The sequence below is a fragment of the Pleurodeles waltl genome, chromosome 8, assembly GCF_031143425.1.
Source record: "Pleurodeles waltl isolate 20211129_DDA chromosome 8, aPleWal1.hap1.20221129, whole genome shotgun sequence".
NCBI lineage: Eukaryota > Metazoa > Chordata > Amphibia > Caudata > Salamandridae > Pleurodeles > Pleurodeles waltl.
In genome coordinates this window covers 532,326,149-532,351,428 of record NC_090447.1, presented here as the reverse complement: position 1 = coordinate 532,351,428, position 25,280 = coordinate 532,326,149, and the positions used below count along the sequence as shown (strand labels likewise).

The following is a 25,280-nucleotide window of genomic DNA, read 5'->3' as shown; positions in this document are numbered from 1 at the left end:
CCCAGGGACCACTACTTCCCTGGGACAAATACAACATTTGTGGGGGGCTGCACGGCCCAGCCTGGTGGAGCCAATAATGCCCTGGGGACTGCCATGCCTCAGAGCCAGCTCCTGCTATTTCCCGGGGTGACAGCTCCCGCCAAGTCAGAGCAAACACTGGTTCCAGCAAGCGAGCGCTGTCAAGCAGCTCTCACTTGCTAGAAGTGGAGGTTTTCTCTGTTTCCTTGCCCACAGACAGGGAAACAGAGGAAACTATTGCTCTTGCACATACAGAGTTGCATCTTTAGTAGCTCCCTGTGTGCAAAAGCAAGCCCACTCCCGCAGGAGTCAGGGAGCCGGCTGTGACCGTGGGGGCCTTCAGGCTCCACTGCGGTCCCATTGCACCCTCAATGCCCTGCAGGGCACCCAGGACTGATGGCCGGTCCCTAGGGGAATCTATTAATCTGGGCCTTGGGGATGGGATCCCCGGGGCCGAAATCGAACGGGGGTGGCTACCGAGCCCACCTCCCCAAAAATATTAAAAAAAATTATAAGGCCTGGCCCTGGGGGATGGGGTCGTGGGGAGTGGGGACTGTTCAACCCTCTCCCCAATTGAATTGTTGAGAGTCCTGGGCGATGGGGTGTCTGGGGCCGAAACCTTTGAGGGAAGGGGTGGCCATGCACCCCCCTCCATACACACATTGGACCTTGAACCAATGAGGTAACACTTACTAACTAACCAGTAACCAGTTGAATAGACATTTTATGCAAAACTGTGGACTCTTGTTGGTTAAACGAGCAGGTGAGCATCCATTCTGGCCATGATTCTCTTTCCACAGAAATTAAACCTCAAAAGGAAACACTTAAAAATATAAACATACCAGGAGCCACAGTTGAAGCTCCACTTCTGGAAAGGACAAATTATCATAATTCCTGGGCTTGGTGAAGGCAAAGCAAGTGTTTTCACTTTACAATTCCATAATGAAAAACGATTTGAAATGCTTTGTGGAGGTGAATGCATCTGTTATCTATTGGAGCTCAATTAGACACTCTCACCTACTTTCACACCCACATAGACCTTATCACACCCAGACAGACACTCTCACAACTCTCACACCCAGAGGCACCCTCTCACACCTATTCTCACACCCAGAGAGAAAGGCCCTGTTGCCAATGGCAACAATTGTATTAACGAATAGTAATGAAAATTATTTACGTTAAAAAAACATAGAAATTAACAGAAAAAAACAAAGATTGCAGGTACGTTTAGTATAGTTAGGAAATTGAAATAAAAAACCCTAGAAATTCACTGAAAAAGCCAAATTTACTTGCATAAAATCTTAGAAGTTCAGCAGTTATAATTAGAGTTATTTCAGGTAACCATAACTCGTGCCCTTGTCATGCACTGCTAATTACCCCAGATATTACAGCACTCATGAGAACTTTTAAAACGTCATTAAAAATATCAATTAAACATTAGAAGTTAAATTCTTGAAGAAAAAACTGCATGGTGAGTGTGTGAGTTATAGTTACCTTAGGGTGCGAGTTTTAATTACTTGAAATAACTAAAACTATAACTGCTGAAGGTTTTGAGTGAGGAAATTCAGAACCTAACTACAATGTCCTTGTAACCTTTGTTTTTTTTAACTGAAAATCTATATGTCTCTCTTTCCCTATAGAGATAAATATTTATTTATATATATATATATATATATATATATATATACACATAGCTGGTGAGACCTACATAAAGAAGGAAATGAATCATAGGATTAGAATCATGCAGGTTTTTTAACATTACAGTTAGTTGAACGGTAATTGCTAAAGAGATGTGTTTTAGGAGTTTTCATAAAAATATATATATATATTTAAGACTGTGAGACCTACATAAAGAAGGAGACTCAAAGGTAGCATTGATTCTAGCTAAACATACTCATAGATGAATCACAGGATTAGAATCATGCAGGTTTTTTTTTTAACATTACAGTTAGTTGAACGGTAATTGCTAAAGAGATGTGTTTTAGGCGTTTTCATAATTTCATCTTGTTGGGTGCTTTCGGAGTATGAACCTGTACTGAAGAGTATACGAATGAGGGGAGTTATGGTAATGTTTTAAATGTGCATTGTACACTGAAAACTAATTTGCTGAACAGCTGATGGAAAATATTGTCAATACCATGTTTTGCATTATCTCATGGTGGGCTTGCTTTTCAATTCTGTCTATGTAGATTCTATAAAATCTTCATCTTGAGGAATGCTGTAAGCTTTAGACAGAAGAGAACAAACATTTAAAATGAATATGTGCTATCCAGAGTAAAAAAGCATTTTTTTAAACAGTATGCCAACAACCATGAACAAACTTTTGAAAAATAAATTCAATGTTGCTTTGTCTTTGCTTCACCACAAGCATTCTCAATCCTAAACATAGTTTTTCTCTAACTATTGTATGTTCAGAAAAAAGGCACATGAAAAGCTGTAAGTATCAGAAAGTTTATAGTCGTATGCATTGTGACTTTACACACCTTTCTATTTTCAGGAGTATATTCCTCATATGGCACAAGAATATGGATTCCAGTATGAGCTGGTGCAGTACAAGTGGCCTCGCTGGCTTCATCAGCAGACTGAAAAACAAAGAATTATCTGGGGTTACAAAATTCTATTTTTGGATGTACTCTTTCCACTAGCTGTTGACAAAATAATATTTGTTGATGCAGATCAGGTAATGGCAATACCTGTTTTGTTATGTAGTTGCTATATAATATTGTAATGACCCACGTATCCCTAACCCTGAAGCACACATGATTGTGGAATGTTTTTTCTGCAGTGTAAGTTAGTTGTGGGAGGGGAAAAAGCTTGTTACTGTACTGAGAAGCAGTTGCTGCAGTTGGAAATGCTCAATGTTAACCTGACTGGATTGCTTTCGGAGCATTGCGTTCACAATGCTCCCAATGTTTGAAGTTAATTTTCAGTCACATTTGTCTTTGGGGCACAAAAAAATATTTTTAAAAATCTACATTGTTTTGCAATTCTATTGATGGCAGCCTCTTTTGTCCCACTTTCTCTAGCCTGCACTTAAATATATACCTACCCAGGGTGCACTTATACTCCAGTATTGAAAAGCTTAGTTTTGACAAGGTAGAGGAAACACATATCCATGAGCAAACCTAAAATGAATCAAACCTAAAATGCCTCAAGCAAATTATTAATGATGGGATCTGAAAGACTCCTTGGAGTAGTCGATGTTTCAACATTTCTGATTGTAGAGATTTCATGCTTTCTCCAAGAACATGGTCTTCCACCTGCACCATCAGCAAGAGATCCTTCTCCTTCTGAAGCTCCCCCAGAAGATTGCTTCCCCTAATGGTAGCAGTCTCCAGTCCCGAATACTCCATCACAATTTACAACAAGCTACCAAAAAAGGAACTTTCAGAAAGGCCAATATCGCATCACCCGCCTCTTAACTGGGTTGAGATGCCTTTAGCTTATTCCACCACCCCGGAGGACACTTTAATGGCTACTGTGGGAGAAATATAGCAGACTCTGAGCTTATATAGCTCTTGGAAGGATGTAATTTGTTTCACCAGCGCTCTGGAGAGATGTACTCTGGTGCCCTGGGCGACTATGGCCCACACTGTTTAGAGAGTTCTGGTTTGAGAGGAGCTGCCGCCACAGCAGTTCATGTGAAGGTACTAAATATTTGTTGTGCAGCCACCTTGTCCAAGGTACTTGCATTGCAATGTTTTTTATTCTTCAAAAACAAATTTTCAAAGTGGTGGTTGTTTTTGATTAAAAATAAATAAAAATAAAATGTTTATTTCGGGGACAGTAATTCTCCTGTTCAGGACCACCTGGCTTCCTCTGGTGATCTCAAACATTAAAAGATTATCCGGCCCATTGTCAGGCGAGCCATCAAGCAAGGGTTCCTACCAATGGAGCCAAGAGTGGCTCTGCTGGTGGAAACATGAAAGTTCATCCAACTCTTAATGTAGTGGGATAGCTGGAAGTTTAGAAGATAGGGTACTCTGCCATCTATATGTCTGTAAATAAACACATTTATGCTAATTTAAACTCTGTACAGTCACACCTCAGGTCAATTTCTCTAAGCTCTATGTGGCCTAATAGCCACCCAGACACATGAGATCAGTTACCCTGATACTGCAGGCCATACACTCAGAGTGATACAAAAGATTTGTTGGTAGACTTGTTCACTTTCATGGCTCTTCCTTGTAACCCATCCTGCTTAACTAGCATTCAATGGAGATTTTAAAAAGTACAACACAGAGTTAAACATCCATCACTTCAAAGAAGTCTATGAAAAGGAAGCTTGTGACTGCCTCAGAACCACAAATCCCTGTGCTTACTCTTGCTTTCTACACAAGTATTAGTCCAGAATCATTGCCCATCAGTTGCTAAGGCTGGGAAATCAATCGCTAACCTCCTTAGTTCACTTCAACCCTGCAAACCTTTGCTGTCTAACCCACGCACAAGGTTTCATACAGAAAGTTGGAAGAATAGCATCCCAGTCCTACCCGTTCAACAACTTGTTTGAGCACCTACTGCTACAATGCTCCTTCCCCACCTTGCTTTAGTAGTTTGCCAACAACAGTATGTAGCACTGTAAACAAAAAATATAAAGAACTAAAAAAGAGTGCCTCACGCATATATGTTCCAAATATAATTGAACTGTTTCCCCCATTTCTCGTTATCCTCCCATTGTAAAGTAACATTAGGTTCCTTTTTTTTCAATGCCTGTGAGATGCAGATTCCAATAGCGCTCCTTTCAGATTTTATGGCTTTTTCCTGTCCATATTAGCAGTGCTCTGCATGTGGCGCATATGTCTCACTCAAAAGGTGACAAGAATAAAACCCTATCTCTAGAAAGAATCAAATGTCAATTTCTTTTCCTTCCAGTAAGCATGTGTAGTGCCTGAGTCTTCAGCTGGATAGCAACAAATATTCTTGGACGCACACTAAGGTTATATGGGGAAGTAGGTCAAACTCATCCTGGCCAAGGCATGCTGTGGCTAGCCTTCCTAGACCCATTCACTTGGAGGTAAATTGTGGAGATGGAAGCCCTTCCCGAAGAGGTCTTCCTACCACAAAAAAAACAAAATGAGGCAGTGGAAAAACATTTCATCTTCATCTCCCATGAGGAAATCCTGCTCCCAGGAGAGATCTGGAAGCTGACAATGTATTTCCCTGGTGCCACATCCACCTCACTTCCATTGCCTATCTTGATCTTGGATAAGCTGGAACCAAAGTTCCTCTCCCCTTCCGCCAACTCCTCTTTGAGACCTTTCATCAGACTATCTTTGATATTTTCAGAGCAGCTTCTCCACACTCTGGGGTACTGCCTGCCATCATACTGTATATTCAGTCTGCCTGCCGCCAATGGGATTTCTACAGCAACTCCAGGGCCAGTTGGTGTTGCCTTGAGACATCCACTTTACTAAGCCCAATTCAGTATACAAGCTTTGGAAGCTCTATAACACTTGCCCTTAGCATAGCAAAGTCTTGCTGTGGTGATAAAAGGTTTGCTTGAGTAAAAAACCTCTTGCAGAGCACCACCCAGGGACACAGAAGATTGTGTTGAGAGATGACTTGTTTGCTTTGATTTTGAAGCACCGGAGATGCCGGCCTTGGAATTTTCATGCAGAGGACATAATGACAACGCAGCCGATTGGTTGCTGCTCTTTCATTACACTGATGCTGGCCTATGCCTTAACCCCTGGGATGTTTGTTGCCTTTAAACCTCTTATGAAATGAATAGTTCATACCCTTCAAGCCACCGTATGAAGAGTTCTACTCATTTGTCTCTGTCATAAGAAAGGCTGCTGTTTTTGAATTTCACTTGCCTCTTCAAGATGTCAAGTCCAACTTGTTGACTTTGATTTTACAACCCTGCACTTCTGCTTTGGAGCCATTACTTCGTTTTAATGATGTCTTGTTGGACCCTATAATGTCCACCTCAGAAAAGCCATTTTCGCACCTTCTGTCCACAGATTGACTGTTTGACGACATATGTAGGCTCACCCCGTTGATCCCAAGCTTCTGTTAGAGCATTCATCTTCTTGGAGCCTGGTGGTTTAAGGTTTGTCAGTGAAATAGAAGCCAATTTTCTTTCCTATCCTTTTCCACGGATCGAGCATCAGAGTTAATTGATATAATGCTGTGTAAGGTTTTCACCACAGCAGCTTGATCCTACGGATGGCAGACACCACTTGTTTGCTCTCATGCTTTACATATGTTTTGAGGGAAAAGAGCGTCACAGTCATTCTTCCTTCCATCCAAGAAGGGACCATTCTTGCAGTTCTTTAACCTGTTAGGTGCGGGCGTCGGCCACTGGCCGACGCCCACACACCCTCCCTGGTGCGGGTCACGACCAGTGGCCGACACCAGGAAGGGTATCAATAAATCCTCGGGTGCGTCGCACCCGAGGATTTATTTATTTTTTTTAAACCCCCCCCGGGAGACACGGAAGCTTCCGTGTCTCCCCCCGCCCCCCCACCCGCCCCTTTGTGACGAGGCGCGCTGACGTTGCAAAGGTGTTTTCCCCATCAAAGCAGGAAGCAGCCTTGCGGCCGCTTCCTGCTTTGATGGGGAAAACGGCCTTTCTCACGTTCGGGAAGGCCTCGTAAGAAAGGGGAGTGTCTCCCCTTTCTTACGAGGCCTTCCTGAAAGTGTTTCCTGGCCCCCCGGTCGCAGCTGTGCTGCGATCGGGGGCCAGGAAACACTTTGAAAAGGCCTCGTAAGAAAGGGGAGACTCTCCCCTTTCTTACGAGGCCTTCTCAAACTGTTTCTGGCCCCCGATCGCAGCTGTGCTGCGATCGGGGGCCAGAAACAGTTTGAGAAGGCCTCGGGGATTGTTGTTTTTTTTTAAAAAAAATAATTAAAAAAAAAAAAAATGACAGGGGGTCGCCCGTGGGCAGGGTGACCCCCTGTGGGGGCAATTTTTTTTTATAGATGTTGTAGAGTTTCCCTGGGGGCCATTTTGGCCCCCAAGGAAACCATACAACAACTAAAAAAAATAGATCTATATATAGATCTATATTTATATATCTATGTAGATAGATATATCTATGTACATGGATATATCTATAGATATATCTATGTACATAGATATATATATATATATATATAGAGGTAGATCTATATATACCAAAGAGATTTATAAAGTGTGCTACTCACCTGTGAGGGTCTCAAGGCGCTTGGGGGGGGGGGTGGGGGGAGGGAAAGGGGCTGGGAGGTTCACTGTTCGAAAAGCCAGGTTTTGAGGCCCTTCCTGAAAAGAAGTAGGTTTTGGGTCTTGCGAAGGTGGGTTGTGAGGGCGTTCCAGGTTTTGGGTGCAAGGTAGGAGAAGGATCTGCCCCCGGTGGTGGTGTGTTTGATGCGGGGGACAGAGGCGAGAGAGAGGTCAGCTGAGCGGACGTTTCGTGTGGGGGTGTGGAAGGTGACTCTCGTTGAGGTAGGCAGGGCCTGTGTTGTGGAGTGATTTGTGTGCGAGGATGAGGATCTTGAAGGTGATCCTTTTGTCAATGGGGAGCCAGTGGAGGGATTTGAGGTGTGGAGAGATGTGTTCGTGTCGGCGGAGGTCGAGGATGAGTCGTGCTGCTGAGTTCTAGATGCGTGTAGTTTGCGCTTGAGTTTTAGAGTGGTGCCGGCGTAGAGGGCGTTTCCGTAATCAAGCCTGCTGCTGATGTGTGCGTGAGTGACAGTTTTTCTGGTCTCTGTGGGGATCCATTTGAATGTTTTTCAGTATACGGAGTGTGTTGAAGCATGAGGAGGTGAGAGCGTTGATTTGTTGGGTCATCGAGAGGGAGGAGTCTAGGATGATGCTGAGGTTGCGTGCGTGGTTGGCGGGGGTGGGTGCAGGGCCTAGCGTGGTGGGCCACCATGAGGGGTCCCAGGTGTTTTTGTGTGGGCCAAAGTTTGTCAATATGTGTGTGGTTTCCCTGGGGGGAAAAGGGTCCGACTTGTCTAGTGGCAGTTTTAGTGCCATAAAGAAGCGCAGAAGGTTTATATGCCTACTGCAAAGAGCAAATCTGTATTTTATGTAAATAGCTGAGTACATTAGCAAAGTCTATGGAGAGATGAAGGGCACTTTTGCTGGGTGGTAATGAGGGAATCCGAGGAGGAGGGAGTGGGAGCACCAATAATGATTGTTGGACTGGGCGCAGGAGGTGCTAAAGACTGTGACGAATGGTATGTGACAAGGTGTTTTTTGAGTGTCTTGAAAGTACGTGCTGATTGAGGGAAGAAGCGCAGGTAAGGTGGCCTCTACTGTTGCACGTATCTCACACACCATCGATTTTGTGACTCTCTACGTAGGCTAGTGTTTTAGAGCAACAGTTTAGCCAATAGCAGAGATGGCATCTTGATGGATGACTGCTGCCTACACTCGGGTTATAGAGGACCGCTCTGACATAGGATCAGAGACTGAGACATCAGATACTGAGACAGCATCTGAGGGATAGGACAATGGCGCAGACTCTGGGAGTGATTTTTCAGTCAGAGGAGTCCCATTCGATAACTCCTCTTCCAGTACATTATGAGGGAGGTGATGAGGACAGTCCTGCTGTCCCTTCGCAAGCTGTTTGTGCAACTGGGTAATAGTGGGTTAGGTCAACCCAGAGAGCAGGTGAATGCGGCGGCAAGCAGAGAGAGAGTGCTCTCTTGGGAGCTCCCCAATTTAGTTCAGCCCCAAATTCCACCACCCAAATCATATTGTGGAGACATCAAAATTATCCATGGCAAAACAAACTGGTTTTGTAAGGCAGGCACCTGTGTTTTTGGTCCTGGATTCGGCGGCCATATAGAGAAACACACTAAACCCAAACATTTCTGGAAACTAGACATTCGGGGGAGTCCACAGAGGTGTGACTTGTGTGGCTTCCCCAAAGTTTTCTTACCCAGAATACCCTGCAAAGCTGAAATGTTGAAAAAAAACTCAATTTTTCTCGCATTTCTGTCACACAAACTACAGGAATATGCTGGGATCCACAATATTCCTACCACCCAGTGACTCCTCACCTGTCCTGATAAAAACACTACCCCACTTGAGTGCCTACACCTAGTGTCTGTGTCAGGAATGGATCACCCCAGGGTCAACAGCTGCCTCACGTAAGGACCAACATTGACCGTTGTGTGATCTATTCCTGTCGCAGGCACCAGGCCTAACCACACAAGTGAGGTATCATTTTTATCGGGAGGCTTGGGGGAACGCTGGGTGGAAGGAAATTTGTGGCTCCTCTCAGATTCCAGAACTTTCTGTCACCGAAATGTGAGGAAAACTTGTTTTTTTAGCCACTTTTTGAGGTTTGCAAAGGATTCTGGGTAACAGAACCTGGTCCGAGCCCCGCAAGTCACCCCTCCTTGGATTCCCCTAGGTCTCTAGTTTTCAGAAATGCACAGGTTTGGTAGGTTTCCCTAGGTGCCGGCTGAGCTAGAGGCCAAAATCTACAGGTAGGCACTTTGCAAAAAACAGCTCTGTTTTCTGTGATGTGTCCACGTTGTGTTTTGGGGCATTTCCTGTCGCGGGCGCTAGGCCTACCCACACAAGTGAGGTACCATTTTTATCGGGAGACTTGGGGGGACGCTGGGTCGAAGGAAATTTGAGGCTCCTCTCAGATTCCAGAACTTTCTGTCACCGAAATGTGAGGAAAACTTGTTTTTTTAGCCACTTTTTGAGGTTTGCAAAGGATTCTGGGTAACAGAACCTGGTCCGAGCCCCGCGAGTCACCCCATCTTGGATTCCCCTAGGTCTCTAGTTTTCAGAAATGTACAGGTTTGGTAGGTTTCCCTAGGTGCTGGCTGAGCTAGAGGCCAAAATCTACAGGTAGGCACTTTGCAAAAAACAGCTCTGTTTTCTGTGATGTGTCCACGTTGTGTTTTGGGGCATTTCCTGTCGCGGGCGCTAGGCCTACCCACACAAGTGAGGTATCATTTTTATCGGGAGACTTGGGGGGACGCTGGGTGGAAGGAAATTTGAGGCTCCTCTCCGATTCCAGAACTTTCTGTCACCGAAATGTGAGGAAAACTTGTTTTTTTTGCCACTTTTTGAGGTTTGCAAAGGATTCTGGGTAACAGAACCTGGTCAGAGCCCCGCGAGTCACCCCATCTTGGATTCCCCTAGGTCTCTAGTTTTAAAAAATGTACAGGTTTGGTAGGTTTCCCTAGGTGCCGGCTGAGCTAGAGGCCAAAATCTACAGGTAGGCACTTTGCAAAAAACAGCTCTGTTTTCTGTGATGTGTCCACGTTGTGTTTTGGGGCATTCCCTGTCGCGGGCGCTAGGCCTACCCACACAAGTGAGGTATCATTTTTATCGGGAGACTTGGGGGGACGCTGGGTGGAAGGAAATTTGAGGCTCCTCTCCGATTCCAGAACTTTCTGTCACCGAAATGTGAGGAAAACTTGTTTTTTTAGCCACTTTTTGAGGTTTGCAAAGGATTCTGGGTAACAGAACCTGGTCAGAGCCCCGCGAGTCACCCCATCTTGGATTCCCCTAGGTCTCTAGTTTTCAAAAATGTACAGGTTTGGTAGGTTTCCCTAGGTGCCGGCTGAGCTAGAGGCCAAAATCTACAGGTAGGCACTTTGCAAAAAACAGCTCTGTTTTCTGTGATGTGTCCACGTTGTGTTTTGGGGCATTTCCTGTCGCGGGCGCTAGGCCTACCCACACAAGTGAGGTATAATTTTTATCGGGAGACTTGGGGGGACGCTGGGTGGAAGGAAATTTGAGGCTCCTCTCAGATTCCAGAACTTTCTGTCACCGAAATGTGAGGAAAACTTGTTTTTTTAGCCACTTTTTGAGGTTTGCAAAGGATTCTGGGTAACAGAACCTGGTCAGAGCCCCGCGAGTCACCCCATCTTGGATTCCCCTAGGTCTCTAGTTTTCAAAAATGTACAGGTTTGGTAGGTTTCCCTATGTGCCGGCTGAGCTAGAGGCCATAATCCACAGGTAGGCACTTTGCAAAAAAACAGCTCTGTATTTTGTGAAAAAATGGGATGTGTCCACGTTGTGTTTTGGGGCATTTCCTGTCGCGGGCGCTAGGCCTACCCACACAAGTGAGGTATCATTTTTTTCGGGAGACTTGGGGGAACATAGAATAGCAAAACAAGTGTTATTGCCCCTTATCTTTCTCTACATTTTTTCCTTCCAAATATAAGAGAGTGTGTAAAAAAGACGTCTATTTGAGAAATGCCCTGCAATTCACATGCTAGTATGGGCACCTCGGAATTCAAAGATGTGCAAATAACGACTGCTCCTCAAAACCTTATCTTGATCCCATTTTGGAAATGCAAAGGTTTTCTTGATACCTCTTTTTCACTCCTCATATTTCAGCAAAAGAATTGCTGTATACAAAGTATAGAATGAAAACCAACTGCAGGGTGCACCTCATTTATTGGCTCTGGGTACCTAGGGTTCTTGATGAACCTATAAGCCCTTTATATCCCCGCAACCAGAAGAGTCCAGCAGACAAAACGGTATATTGCTTTCAGAAATCTGACATCGCAGGAAAAAGTTACAGAGTAAAACATAAAGAAAAATGGCTGTTGTTTTCAGCTCAATTTCAATATTTTTTTATTTCAGCTGTTATTTTCTGTAGGAAAACCTTGTAGGATCTACACAAATGACCCCTTGCTGAATTCAGAATTTTGTCTAGTTTTCAGAAATGTTTAGCTTTCCGGGATCCAGCATTGGTTTCACACCCATTCCTGTCACTAACTGGAAGGAGGTTGAAAGCACCAAAAATAGTAAAAATGGGGTATGTCCCAGTAAAATGCCAAATTTGTGTTGGAAAATGTGGTTTTCTGATTCAAGTCTGCCCGTTCCTGAAAGGTGGGGAGATAGTGATTTCAGCACCAGAAACCCTTTGTTGATGGCATTTTCAGGGAAAAAACCACAAGCCTTCTTCGGCGGCCCTTTATTCCCATTTTTTTGGAAAAAACTAAATTTTCACTGTATTTTGGCTATTTTCTTGGTCTCCTCCAGGGTAAACCACAAACTCTGGGTACCATTAGAATCCCTAGGATGTTGGAAAAAAAGGACGCAAATTTGGCGTGGTTAGCTTATGTGGACAAAAAGTTATGAAGCCCTAAGCGCGAACTACCCCAAATAGCCAAAAAAGGGCTCAGCACTGGGGGGGGGGGAAAAGGCCCAGCAGCTAAGGGGTTAAGGTTTGTTAAGCTCAGCCAAGCACATCCTCAGAAGGGATCTGAACATCACAAGCAACATAGCCCATTTCATGTACAGAGAATGGTCATTCAATTACACATTTAGATGTATTGAAAATAATGTTGCAGTGATGTTAAATGATATGTAGTGGCTGTGCTTTTCAACATTGAGGTGCTTTTTGGTTACAAAACAGATTCCACCTTAGAGGTATTTAAAAAGAGCAGAGCCACTGCTCCTTTCTTGATCTTACTTTTTCCATTCAGTTATTTCACCAACAGTATTGGGAATTTCTTAGATACTTTAGGGTACAGTCTTCCATAAATCAAAAGGCTCCCCTCTGGTTCAGCCTTCTAACCATTTTTGTATTTGGTACAAGCAAAGGGCTTTGTTAGAGGAAGGCAGTATCAACATCAGCAGCCCTCCTCCTCTACCGACACAGCCACCTCTACCAAACTGCTCTAACTTCTTACTTCACCAGCCCTATCAAATACTTGAAGCATGGAGTTTATGGTTTTCACACTGATGGAAGGGGAGAGCCTTGAACCAGTTGCTTTACAGGAGCTATGCCCTTTCCTTTATTGATTGCCTGGATTTGATTTTGCTTGTTCATACTTTGACTTCTGCTTCTCCTGTTCAAGTCTTGATGCCAGAGATCGTTATTGTGTTTGGAAAAGGTACCCTAGTGAACTCAAAAAAGGTGATAGCAGGAATGCTTGCAAATACAGTAACAACTTACAATTGCCTCTGGGTATCATTCCAAACCATAATTTTTTTGTCCACCCTGCCACCTCAGATTAGACCCAGCCATACAAAAATCAGCCTTGGTCCAGCTCCATGAGTAACAGTCAAGCCCAAACTGGCAAGCCAGGCCCTCACTGAACTAGAATGCAAGCAACCCAAGACTCTTTTCAGCCTAGTATGGCCTTTTCCGTCAAGTGCAGCGTGCTTCCAGTTGCACAGTGAGCACAGATCCCACGTCTAGGCGAACCTTTGGCCCCTAAGAGCATTTCATCAAACACACAAAAGGTGATGGGAGGAATGCTTGCAAATAGTCTACCTACTATCAGTTGCTTATGGTAGCATTCCAACTCTTCAAAGGTGTGCTGTGGCCTAGTTGCACCTGGACCTGCACTGAACTTTGATGTGGACCTCTGCCTGAGACTCTTAGATTCTTCAACTGCCTTCCCCTGAAGTCGTGTGTGCTTTTGAAATGTACTCCTGTGGTCGTTTGGACACCAAAAGAAAGTTTGAAAACTTTTCTTCCAGAGCTTGAGCAGGTTCCGCTGGGAAAAGTCTCTGACCAGCAGTTCCAGAGCGTTGAATTGAATTTAGCTTTATCCAACTCAAAGATCTGCACACCTCTCAAAAAGTGACAAAACGTTGGGCCTTAGAAAAAATGTCAACATTTTCCTACAAAAGAATGAAAAAGTCCCTCTCTGAAGTGAGACTGAAAACGTTTTAATTTTTTTTGACTTCCAGACCAGAACTAATGCTCTTGGTGCATCTGACTCGAACTCCATCACAGTCAGCCTGAAATTGCACTTAAGTCCCGGTCTACAGCTGCAATAGACTATCATTGGCTCTTAGTGCTTTATGGTACCATTTTTACTTTAATTCATATCCCCGGTTCTCCTCATTGGACTTTTTGTCTATTGGTGTCATTTGTGTTTATTAAATTTTTCTTTTACGAATTCTGCTTGGGATTTTAGTTTGGTGTTTTGACCTTATTACCATTTTGATACTGTGAAAATAGTTTACACATTGGTCTAAGTTATGCTGGTCTGCTTTGTGCCAAAGGTATCAGGGGTTTGAGCTCAGGTTAATTTAGTGAGTATGATGGTTCGCCCTTACAAGAGCCGTTATTATTCACTGAGTTCGGCAGTTGCCCACTACTAATAATAATCCACTTTCTTACAGATCTGAAGCCAAACTGGTAATCCTGGTGTGGGAGTTGTGCTGAACTCCTTTTTCAGTGCTCCTGCCAGTAAATTATAGATGTTCACATACAAATTGTGATACATTTTTCAAGCTTTAATGCCATGGTTTTTGAGTTTCCAACAGTTTCGCATCAAGATGTGCCATATGGCGCCAAACTACACTTCACAGATGAGGCCTAGCAAGGTTGCAGCATGATTGGGTTTGCTTGTGTTCTACTCAGAGTGCATGTAACCTTGCAGTCTGTGCCTCAGAGAGGCTTTAGGGGAAGAGCCAAGACTGATTTGCAGATGGATAAGGGCTGCCTGTAACGGCACAGACAAGCTGCAAGTGGTAAAATAGATAATGCCTGCAGTATTTGCTGTTTATTGAAGTTAACTGAAGTATTTACATCCATGAGATCTATGTTTCCCATATCAAATAGTACAGAAAATCTGACTACTTCTTTTAGGTGCATTTAATACCCAATACCACAGCAAAACATTTTTTTATTAACCTCTTAGCTGCTGGGCCTTCCCCCACCCCCCCAATGCTGAGCCTTTTTTTTGCTATTTGGGGTAGGCCTTCATAACTTTCTGTCCACATAAGCTATCCACACCAAATGTGCATCCTTTTTTCCCAACATCCTAGGGATTCTAAAGGTACCCAGAGTTTCTGGGTTCCCCTGGAGGAGACCAAGAAATTAGCCAAAATACACCTAAAAATTTTTTTTTTTTTTTTTTAAATGGGAAAAAAGGGCTGCCGAAGAAGGCTTGTGATTTTTATCCTGAAAATGGCATCAATAAAGGGTTTGCAGTGGTAAAATCACCATCTTCCCAGCTTTCAGGAACAGGCAGAGTTGAATCAGAAAACCACATTTTTCAACGCAATTTTGGCATTTTACTGGGACATACTTAATTTTTACTATTTTTGGTGCTTTCATCCTCCTTCCAGTTAGTGACAGGAATGGGTGTGAAACCAACACTGGATCCCGGAAAGCTAAGTGCTTTTGAAAAGTAGACAAAATTCTGAATTCAGCAAGGGGTCATTTGTGTAGATCCTACAAGGTTTTCCTACAGAAAATAACAGCTGAAATAAAATATTGAAAGTGAGCTGAAAAAAACAGCCATTTTTCTCCACTTTTTCCTGCAATGTCAGATTTTTTAAAGCAATATACCGTTACATGTGCTGGACTCTTCTGGTTGCAGGGATATATAGGGCTTGTAGGTTCATCAAGATCCCTAGGTACCCAGAGTCAATAAATGAGCTGCACCTTGCAATGGGTTTTCATTCTATACCGGGTATACAGCAATTCATTTGCTGAAATATAAAGAGTGAAAAATAGGTATCAAGAAAACCTTTGTATTTCCAAAATGGGCATAAGATAAGGTTTTGAGCAGCAGTGGTTATTTGCCCATCTCTGAATTCCGGGGTGCCCATACTAGCATGTGAATTACAGGCCATTTCTCAAATAGACGTCTTTTTTACACACTGTCTTACATTTGGAAGGAAAAAATGTAGAGAAAGACAAGGTGCAATAACACTTGTTGTGCTATTCTGTGTTCCCCCAAGTCTCCAGATACAAATGGTACCTCACTTGCGAGGGTAGGCCTAATGCTCGCAACAGGAAAGGCAATATGGACACATCACATTTTTACATTGAAATTTGATGTATTTTTTGCAAAGTGCATAGCTGTGGATTTTGGCCTCTAGCTCAGCCGGGAAACCTACCAAATCTGCACATTTTTGAAAACTAGACACCTAGGGGAATCCAGGATGGGCTGACATGTGGGGCTCTGATCAGGTTCTGTTACCCAGAATCCTTTGCAAACCTCAAAATGTGGCCACAAAAACACTTTTTCCTCACATTTCGGTGACAGAAAGTTCTGGAATCTGAGAGGAGCCACAAGTTTCCTTCCACCCAGCGTTCTGCCAAGTCTCCCGATAAAAATGATACCTCTCTTGTGGGGGTAGGCCTAGTGCCCGCGACAGGAAATGCCCCAAAACTCAACGTGGACACATCACATTTTCACAAAGAAAACAGAGCTGTTTTTTGCAAAGTGCCTAGCTGTGGATTTTGACCTCTAGCTCACCTGGCACCTAGGGAAACCTAGCGTACCTGCACAGTTTTGAAAACTAGACACCTAGGGGAATCCAAGATGGGGTGACTTGTGGGGCTCTGATGAGGTTCTGTTACCCAGAATCCTTTGCTAACCTCAATATTTGGGGAAAAAACACTTTTTCCTCACGTTAAGGTGATAGAAAGTTCTGGAATCTGAGAGGAGCCACAAATGTCCTTCCACCTAGCATTCCCCCAAGTCTCCCGATAAAAATGGTACCTAACTTGTGTGGGTAGGCCTAGTACCCGCAACAGGAATAGATCACACAACGGTCAATGTTGGTACTTACATGAGGCAACTGTTGAACCTGGGGTGATCCATTCCTTACGCAGGCACTAGGTATAGGCACACAAGTGGGGTAGTGTTTTTATCAGGACAGGAGAGGAATCACTGGGTGGTAGGAACTTTGTGGATCGCAGCATATTCCTGTAGTTTGTGTGACAGAAATGTAAGAAAAATAGTTTTTATTCAACATTTCAGCTTTGCAGGGTATTCTGGGTAAGAAAACTTTGGGGTATCCACACAAGTCACACCTTTGTGGACTCCCCCGGAAGTCTAGTTTCCAGAAATGTTTGGGTTTAGTATGCTTCCCTATATAGTCGCCGAACCCAGGACCAAAAACACAGGTGCCTGCCTTACAAAACCAGTTTGTTTTGTGATAGATAATTTTGATGTCTCCACAATACAATTTGGGCAGTGGAATTCGGGGCTGAACTAAATTGGGGAGCTCCCAAGAGAGCACCCTCTCTGTGCTTGCCCCCGCATTCACTTGCTCTCTGGGTTGGGCTAAATCACTATTGCCCTGTTGCACAGACTGTGCTTGCGAAGGGACAACAGGACTGCCCTCATCACCTCCCTCACAATTTACTGGAAGGAGTTATCCAATGGGACTCCTCCAACTGAAAAATCACTCCCAGAGTCTGCGCCATTGTCCTATCCCTCAGATGCTGTCTCAGTCTCTGATCCTATGTCAGAGCTGTCCTCTATAACCAGAGTGACGTCAGCAGCAGTCATCCATCAAGATGCCATCTCTGCTATTGGCTAAACTGTTGCTCTAAAACACTAGCCTACGTAGACAGTCACAAAATTGCTGGTGTGTGTGTGTGTGTGATACGTGCAACAGTAGAGGACACCTTACCTGAGCTTCTTCCCTCAATTAGCACGTTCTTTCAAGACACTCAAACACCTTGTCACATACCATTCGTCACAGTCTTTAGCACCTCCTGCGCCCAGTCCAACTATCATTATTGGTGCTCCCACTCCCATGGCCTCCTCCTCGGATTCCCTCATTAGCACCCAGCAAACGTGCTCTTCATCTCTCCATAGCCACCCCGCACATACATTTCATTTGTATTATAGCGCAGGTAGTGGCTGACCTTACTAATGTACTCGGCTATTTACATAAAATACAGACTGCTCTTTGCAGTAGGCATATAAACCTTCTGCGCTTCTTTATGGCACTAAAACTGCCACTAGACAAAAGTCTGATCCTTTTGTGGCAGAAACATAATCACAAGACTTACTTGACTTCTTTACTGCTGCCTAAAAGCTACAGTTGAAATGCGTCAGTTGAAGTATGTGCACTGCTTTGAAGACGCAAGCTGCAAATGATGCAAGACAACTGGTGGCAAATATATATGTATGTATATATATATATATATATTTATATATATATATCACTTTTATATGTGGGATTGGTTTTCCTGGGGGCCGATTGCAGCCCCCAGGGAAACCACACATGCACTGACAAAAGTGATATATATATATATAGATATATATATATATATATATATAGATATATATATATATATATAGATATATCTATCTACATGGATATATCTATAGATAGATATAGATTTATATGCGACGCACCCGAGGATTTCCAGACCCCCTCCCTGGTGTTGGCCACTGGTTGTGACCTGCACCAGGGAGGTAGTGCGGGCGTCGGCCAGTGGCCAACGGCTGCATTAAAGGGGTTAACTCCTAAATGTCTGATGGATACTTCTAACTGCAGATTTACAATCCTCACCTTCTGAGGCCAAAATTCCGGGACCCTTGATGACACTGCAGCAAATCCATGAGTAGCGCAAGGCTAGGCTACTAACCTTCGGCCCACTTCTGGCTCCCTCTGGCCTGCCTGTGCGACCCAAGGAACTGCCCGGGCCCCTACTTGAAACTCCTCAGACGGTACATTCTCTGTGCCAACTGGAACCTCTAAACCTGTTATGAGACACCACCGGCTTCACTGCTGACATCAGGCTTGGTGCCCCAGCCCACACCAGACACTGGAACATCTACGCAGATGTCAAGGCTGGGCGGCAAAGATCAAAGAATAGTGCTCTCTGACTCTGAGCTGACTCCACTTTGACAGAGGCTACGCCCTGATCTTACTGGGCCTCAGCTTTCCTGCAGTCGATTGTACTCTGATACATTGCTGTTGCCTCAAGGAAGGGCCCAGATTATTCACAATCCTTTTGGCACAGATTCTGATAAAGACTGTTATGATGAATTTGCTCAAACTTTTACTGAGTGCCTCTAGTATGATGAGCTGCCAGTGGACTGGATTATTTTCCGGACACTGGACTGGTCCCTCTACCTGGGCTGGCTACTGGAGAATGTGCCTCCTTTGCAGTTGTGATGTGGTGGGCATCTGAGGGTCTTGATTTCCAATTGCCCACTATGGAGGTAAAAACCAATGTTCTCACCAAAATACTCCAAACCAGAAAAATTAATACTGATCCTCTCCTACCTATTAAATATATATTATGCCCTCACAGACACTCTTTTTAGACATGGGCAAAGCCAAGTTCTGGACCACTGATAAATAGGCAGATAGCAAAACTTCACCACCCTGCCTCGGGTGATTCGGCCTTCCTAATGCAACATCTGACTCCTGGGAATTTGGTGGTGCAGGCATCCACGAGCAAGGTCAGCGCCATTCCCTTTCCTACCACTCCACCGGATAGAGAATCCAAACTTCATAAACTTGCAGAAAACAAATGTTCACTACCACCACGCTGACACTGTTGTCTGGTAATGCCAGCTGCTTACTGGGCCACTATAATCTTGGCCTTTGCTCAGGTCCTACCTATTGAGTCTAATGACTTACGCCCCACCCCTACACAAGCCATTTGTAGTGTCTTGCATGATTTAGAAAGGAACCTTTCTGGCTCTCTGAGGACTCTATATCAGTGTGTGATGTAATCGCTAGAATAGAATGTGTTAGAGCTTGCTTTGGAATGTTCACAGTTACACATAGAGGAATAAAGATGCGTGATTTACAGCTCCGTATGTGGCCTAGTCATTCAGCGGTTACCTGGCTGGGGAAGATGCTACAACTTGTGACAAGACAGGGGATAATTAACCCGAAGAAGAAAGTGCTCTCCTGGAGCGTTTGCCTTGGTCCAAGCCAACAGCTCATGCATGTCATGTGTCCCTTTGTTGAAGTGCTGAGTTGATGGTTGGCAAATGTTGAGCCAAAGCGCAACTCCAGTTGATGTGAAACGAGTGAATGAAAAGACAGCTTCATGGAAATGTCTATGCATCGTTGGTCAAGAAACTACAAACAAGATCCTACGAAAAGGTACCACACCGCCACGCAAAACAAAGTTATACAATATACAGAGCATTAACACTGAAGGCAAATTCAACCAGACCTGCAAAGCACAGTCAAAGGAAATCATCATTTGCTATATATAATTATGATTAATAGCTCTGGCTGATAGAACAAGTGAAAAGTAAGCAGACTGCTATTACTCTTACCTGAGTCTTGATAAGTGGAACATTATGACCTCAGCACCGGGTGGGGAGACCCGGGAAGAAGCACTGGGTTTGTGCTTATTGTGCTATGAAGGGCACACCTTCAAAGCTGACGGGTGGCGGCTCAGAAGAACCCCAGAGGTCTCCATGAGTGACAGGGCTCTGATGAAGACCAATAAGAAGGTCAAAACACCAAGGGCTGTCCTGGATGACCTGGAGGCTGAAACATCGTCAGGCCTCAGCGATTATGCTGATTTCCAGGAACAATCGACAGCACTTGACAGAGCTCTACCCTTGAAGTCAGTCACTCCTATGAACAGTTACAATGCTGCCCCCTTCCTAAAACCACCACCATTATTTGATACCACCAAAAAGCAAACATTGACAATAGACTGCCTGAATAGAGGCATTTGAAGATTTCATTGATGCACTTCAAGAGACTGATAACAGGAAGATTATCAAATATCTCCATGTTCTTGCTGGTGATGATGTGAAGGAAGTCATAAAGAAATGCTAAGAATTACAAAGAAGTCACATACCGTCAGATTAAGAATGTGTTAAATCTTGGGTTTAATCCAGTACCAAATGTCGACTGTGAATGATATGTTTTCAGTCAACAGCATTAAAGAGTTGGTGAAATGATCAATACATTTGTAGAAAGACTCAACACACTCATTGAACAATGTAAGTTCAATTAATTTATTGATGAAGAACCTATGTGGCGTAGAGTGATCAATGGATGCTTGTCCAATTCATTGAGAAGAGAAAGCTGAGAGAAACTCTTAGTCTGGAGTGAGTGTTGATGACTGCCAGAGTTGATGAATTTGCTGAAAGACAAGCTGTCGACATGGACATCAGTTGAGGCAATCAGATACCAAATTAAGTTGTTTGTCATCTAAATCATTGTCAAATAGTTCTTCAGCCTTAATAATAAGTGAAGGGGAAGAAAGTGATTGCGCCATGTCAGTGCCTACCTCAGAAAACTGTGCCCATGTCGGACTGGTTGCTTGTGAGGAAAAAACCCAGTCAAAGAAAAGTCAACATTTCAAAGTAATGAGATCATACAAGCACTGTCCAAAGATTACATTGAAAATAAATGGATGTTCAATACCTTTTGTTTTCAATAGTGGTAATCCGATAAATATATTGCCTGAAGAAAAGTACAATTAATTGTCTCAGTTACTGCGGTTTATGCCGTCAAAGACCTTAGTGTACACTCCATTGTCACCCATGGAGAGTAAAAGTTCATTTGTAGCAACAGTGATGAAGCATGAGAAAACAAAAGTACAAACACTGATCCATGTATTTCAAGGTACAGTGGCAAGTGCCTGCTTGCTCATTTTCAACATGGCTGCTGACATGGGACTGATTTCAGTGAATCTCCACATGAATGCTAATCATGAAAATAGTAAGTTAATTCCCTTCATTGCTTCATGGTTTAGGAAAATTAAAGACTATGAAAGTAAAACTGCATATTAATGAGGATGTCGGTCCTGTTGCTCAGAGACATAGACGAGTTGCTTTTCATTTACAAGAAGCTGTTTAAAAAGAACTTGAACTGTTCAATAATGTCATGCTTCAGGAACATTCCACTGGTCCAACATCATGGGCATCTCCCATAGCAATAGTGCCTAAAAAAGACCATGAAGGAGCTGGGCGCGTTTGCGTTGACATGCGCCAAGCAAGCAAAGCTATTGAACGAGAGTGACATCCAGGGTGGCACACTGCTGACATGATCACACAACTGAATGGTTCCAAAGTCTTCTCTCAACTTGATTTGAATAAAGGTTATCATCATTTAGAACTAGAAGAAAGCTGCAGAAATATTACAACTTTTGTTACAAATGTCAGATTGTTTAGATACAAGAGACTTAGTTCTGGTGTGTCGTCGGCTGCATAACTTTTTCAAGACGTCATAATACGCTTCATACAACCTGTTGTAAATGCATTCAACTATAGCAATGACATACTGGTTTTCTGAGTTACACAGAAGGAGCACAATAGAACCCTCACACAAGTATGTCAATTACTCGATGATGCAGGTTTAACTTTAAACACAGTGTGAGTTCAGTAAGACAAAACCGAAATTCTTTGGCCATACAGGGCTCCAAAAATCTACTCAACTGTATGGTGATTCATTTTTGATCAGGTGGAGCTATTTTTAGGACTTGACTTACTCACCCCTTCTAGCGAGTTAACAAAGAACAGGTGTTCTGTTCAGTCAGAAAGTGGAGGAGAAATAAAAGAGCTTTTAATTCTTGTTCTTGTCACATTTGCTCTTTGTTCACAGACAAAGTTAGTATGTCTTACAATTATTTTTTTCTTCCTACTGCAGAGTTCCAGGACTTTGTAAGGTGAACTGCCTGACCGGCTGTTAAGAGTATGAAATAAAAGGCTTTAAGGTGTCAGGTTTTCCTAACACACAACATTTAAATGACTAAGTCAACTGTACAAACATTTCAAAATACATTTCAGTAGCTGTGGAAGCCCATTTTCTGTATTTCCTTGTGATGAAAAAAGTATTTTCATTGGATGAAAACAAATCAGAATATTTTATGTGTTGATGTGCAAAGGATGTGTTTTCGAAAACCCAGTTTTCACAGATTGTTAATACACTATATAGTTTTATCAGTAAAGCTGCAAGTTAGTGGAAAGATTTTTGGACATTTCTTCGAAATTTACTGCATGGCGATGACAGTATGCTACCACATCATGGTTTAGTGATTATATTTATTAAAAGTGAGTGTTTAAACAAACTGCGAAACTCTCCTGCCCTGATGGCAATGATATTAGTAAACTAAAAGCAAGTCACGGGTCACATGTCCCCTATATGTGGGTTAGATTCTTGTGATACATGCTGCACGCTTTAGTCTGCTTATTCAGACAAAGGAGGTTTTTTTGTACTGCAGAAATGCTGAGCTCACATTTTTGAAGGTGCAATCATATGTGAAAATGAAGAAAAAGGAGACTCTGTAAACTATTTCCTAGCAATACTTAATTTGAGACCCGTTTACAGGTCAAGTGCATTACAGTTAGGTTGAGTAAATTATAAAAATTACTCGACCTGCAGGTCTAGTAGCATTTTTATTATTATTCAAGGCCTGCTATATCTTTTCTGATGGGGGCATGATGCCTGATCCTGCAAAGTACAAGCTGAACCCCCACAAGATGTTTCAATGGTACTTTCTGTTTTTTGGAAAGGCCAGCTACTTTTCACAATACATAAAGAACTTTGCCACTGTTAGTGTTCCATTACGAGAGTTGACCATGAAAAATGTTTGTTTTAAATGGTCACAAGAATGTGTAAAGAGTTTCAAGAGAATCAAACATGCCATGTTCTATGAAATGGCACACTTCAATCCAAAGCTCCATACCGAGACTGCAGTTGACTCTAGCCCCGTTGGGTTAGGTGCTCTACTTGCACAGCAAAATGGATGCCAAAATGCAAGGAGCGATATTGTGGCCTATACTAGTAGAAGTTTATCTCAAATAGAACATGCTTACTCACAGCCGGAAAAAAAGGAAAGTTTGGCTATGTATGAGCTTATAAACATTTCCATGTTTTCCTTTACAGAAAGCATTTTACGCTGGTGACTGATCATCAAGTTTTGCTCACCATCTTCAGCAACCAAAGGCCAAGATGTCTCCTTGAATTGAATGTTGGGGACTATGATTGAAAGAGTATGATTATACAGTTGTGCATCACCCAGGAAAGGATCAAAATCCTGCTGATTACTTTCAGTAGTGCCCTTTCAAGGTCATGGCACTCCTTCCAAAATGGCAAATCCTACGTCAATTTCATTGTCAAGTATAAGAGCTTCTGTATTGTTAGCCCAGATTTTCACTGCTACCAGTCATGATAGTGACCTACTCAAGTTTAAAGACATAATTACACATCAGTTGTGGAACAAACACATTCGACCTCTCAGTAATGATGGTGAATACCAAAAGACAAGAATGTGAAAGATGAACTGTCCATGACTCAGAAAGGAGTTATTCTGTGAGGGTCCTGATTCCAGAGAGTCTACAACAAAAGGTGATAGAAGTGTCTCACAAAGGAAATTGTGGTATTGTTACTACAAAGAGAGCTCTCTGAGACCAAGTTTGGTTTCCATACCTAGATGAAAGAGTTAAATAGTAACTCAAGGCCTGTCACATATGAAATTACCTGTCAACCAAAGTCACTCCACATATGCTAAATGTGTCCGAACACCCTAAACATGCCTGGGAGAGAATAGCCATCGATTTCTTTCCACTTGACAATGAATATTCTTTAATGGTGGTAATAGATGAAAATTCACATTTCCCTTTGGATGAAAATCTCTCATCCATGACACATAAGCGAGTAATCGAGAAACTTGTTGGCTTATTTCCAGTATGGGGTTTGCCAGTCATTATGAAGTCTGACAGTGGTCCACCATCCAACTGCAAAGATTTAAAGAATTTCTGGAGCATCTGAACATAAAGCATCAAATGATTACACCCTTGTGGCCACAGGCCAATGGACTTGTTGAGCATTTTATGAGTACACTAAAGAAAGCATTACAGCGTGCAACTCTTGAGAAGCTCAGTCTAAAACAGTACTGAACTCTACTATACAAGCTTATCGTTCGACACCCCACTCATCCACAGGTGAAGATCCTTTGGCTTTGATGTTCGGGAGAGCAAAAGCAACCAAGATATCCCAATAGACCTCAGAAAGAGTTAGTAATGAAAACCTGCTGAACCTTTTGAAGTAGTGTCTACCAAAGGGCACTTGGTGACTGACCACCGACCTGGGAAGTCCCCCTAGCAGAGGCTCTTCTCACTTCAGGCCTGTGTTTCATCGATCTTCAACTCGAGATGATGAAAGAAAGACTGATTGTGAAAACCCACTGACTTGCTGATTACTTGCCATCATTGGCAGTTTTCGACACTGGAGACGACCGCTTACAGCTTCCAGTAACCAGATCGGGTTGACACATCAAAGCGGCAAGAAGGTTAACTGAAGCGATAGGGTTATACATGTTTCTATATATATATATACATATATATAGATATTTGGCCTTTCTCATGATTTTCTAAAAATGTGCAACTTTTCATTTAACAGAGAGGGAGATGTAGTGTCTTGGTTTAAAACTGAACCTTTCAGGCTCCCTGAGGACTCTGTATCATTGTGTGACGTAATTACTAGAATAGACTGTATGAGAGCTTGCTTTGCAATGTCAGAGCTCACAGGTAGATGCAGAGGAATAAAGGTGTGTGATTTACAGTTTTATGTGTGGCCTAGTCATTCAGCGGGTACCAGGCTGGGGAAGACACTACATCATCCAGGTTGGCCTCAATGCTGCTAGATT

The 25,280-nt window shown here is 43.1% G+C and overlaps 1 protein-coding gene across 1 annotated transcript in view; it reads left to right on the top strand.

Moving 5' to 3' along the window:
* Nucleotides 1–25,280, top strand: part of UGGT2 (UDP-glucose glycoprotein glucosyltransferase 2) — a 1,372,316-nt gene that overhangs the window by 1,197,526 nt on the left and 149,510 nt on the right. Inside the window, exon 34 of the mRNA XM_069204567.1 lies at nucleotides 2,516–2,698. Within this exon, the coding sequence (XP_069060668.1) occupies nucleotides 2,516–2,698 (183 nt within the window). The remainder of the gene's footprint in view (nucleotides 1–2,515; nucleotides 2,699–25,280) is intronic.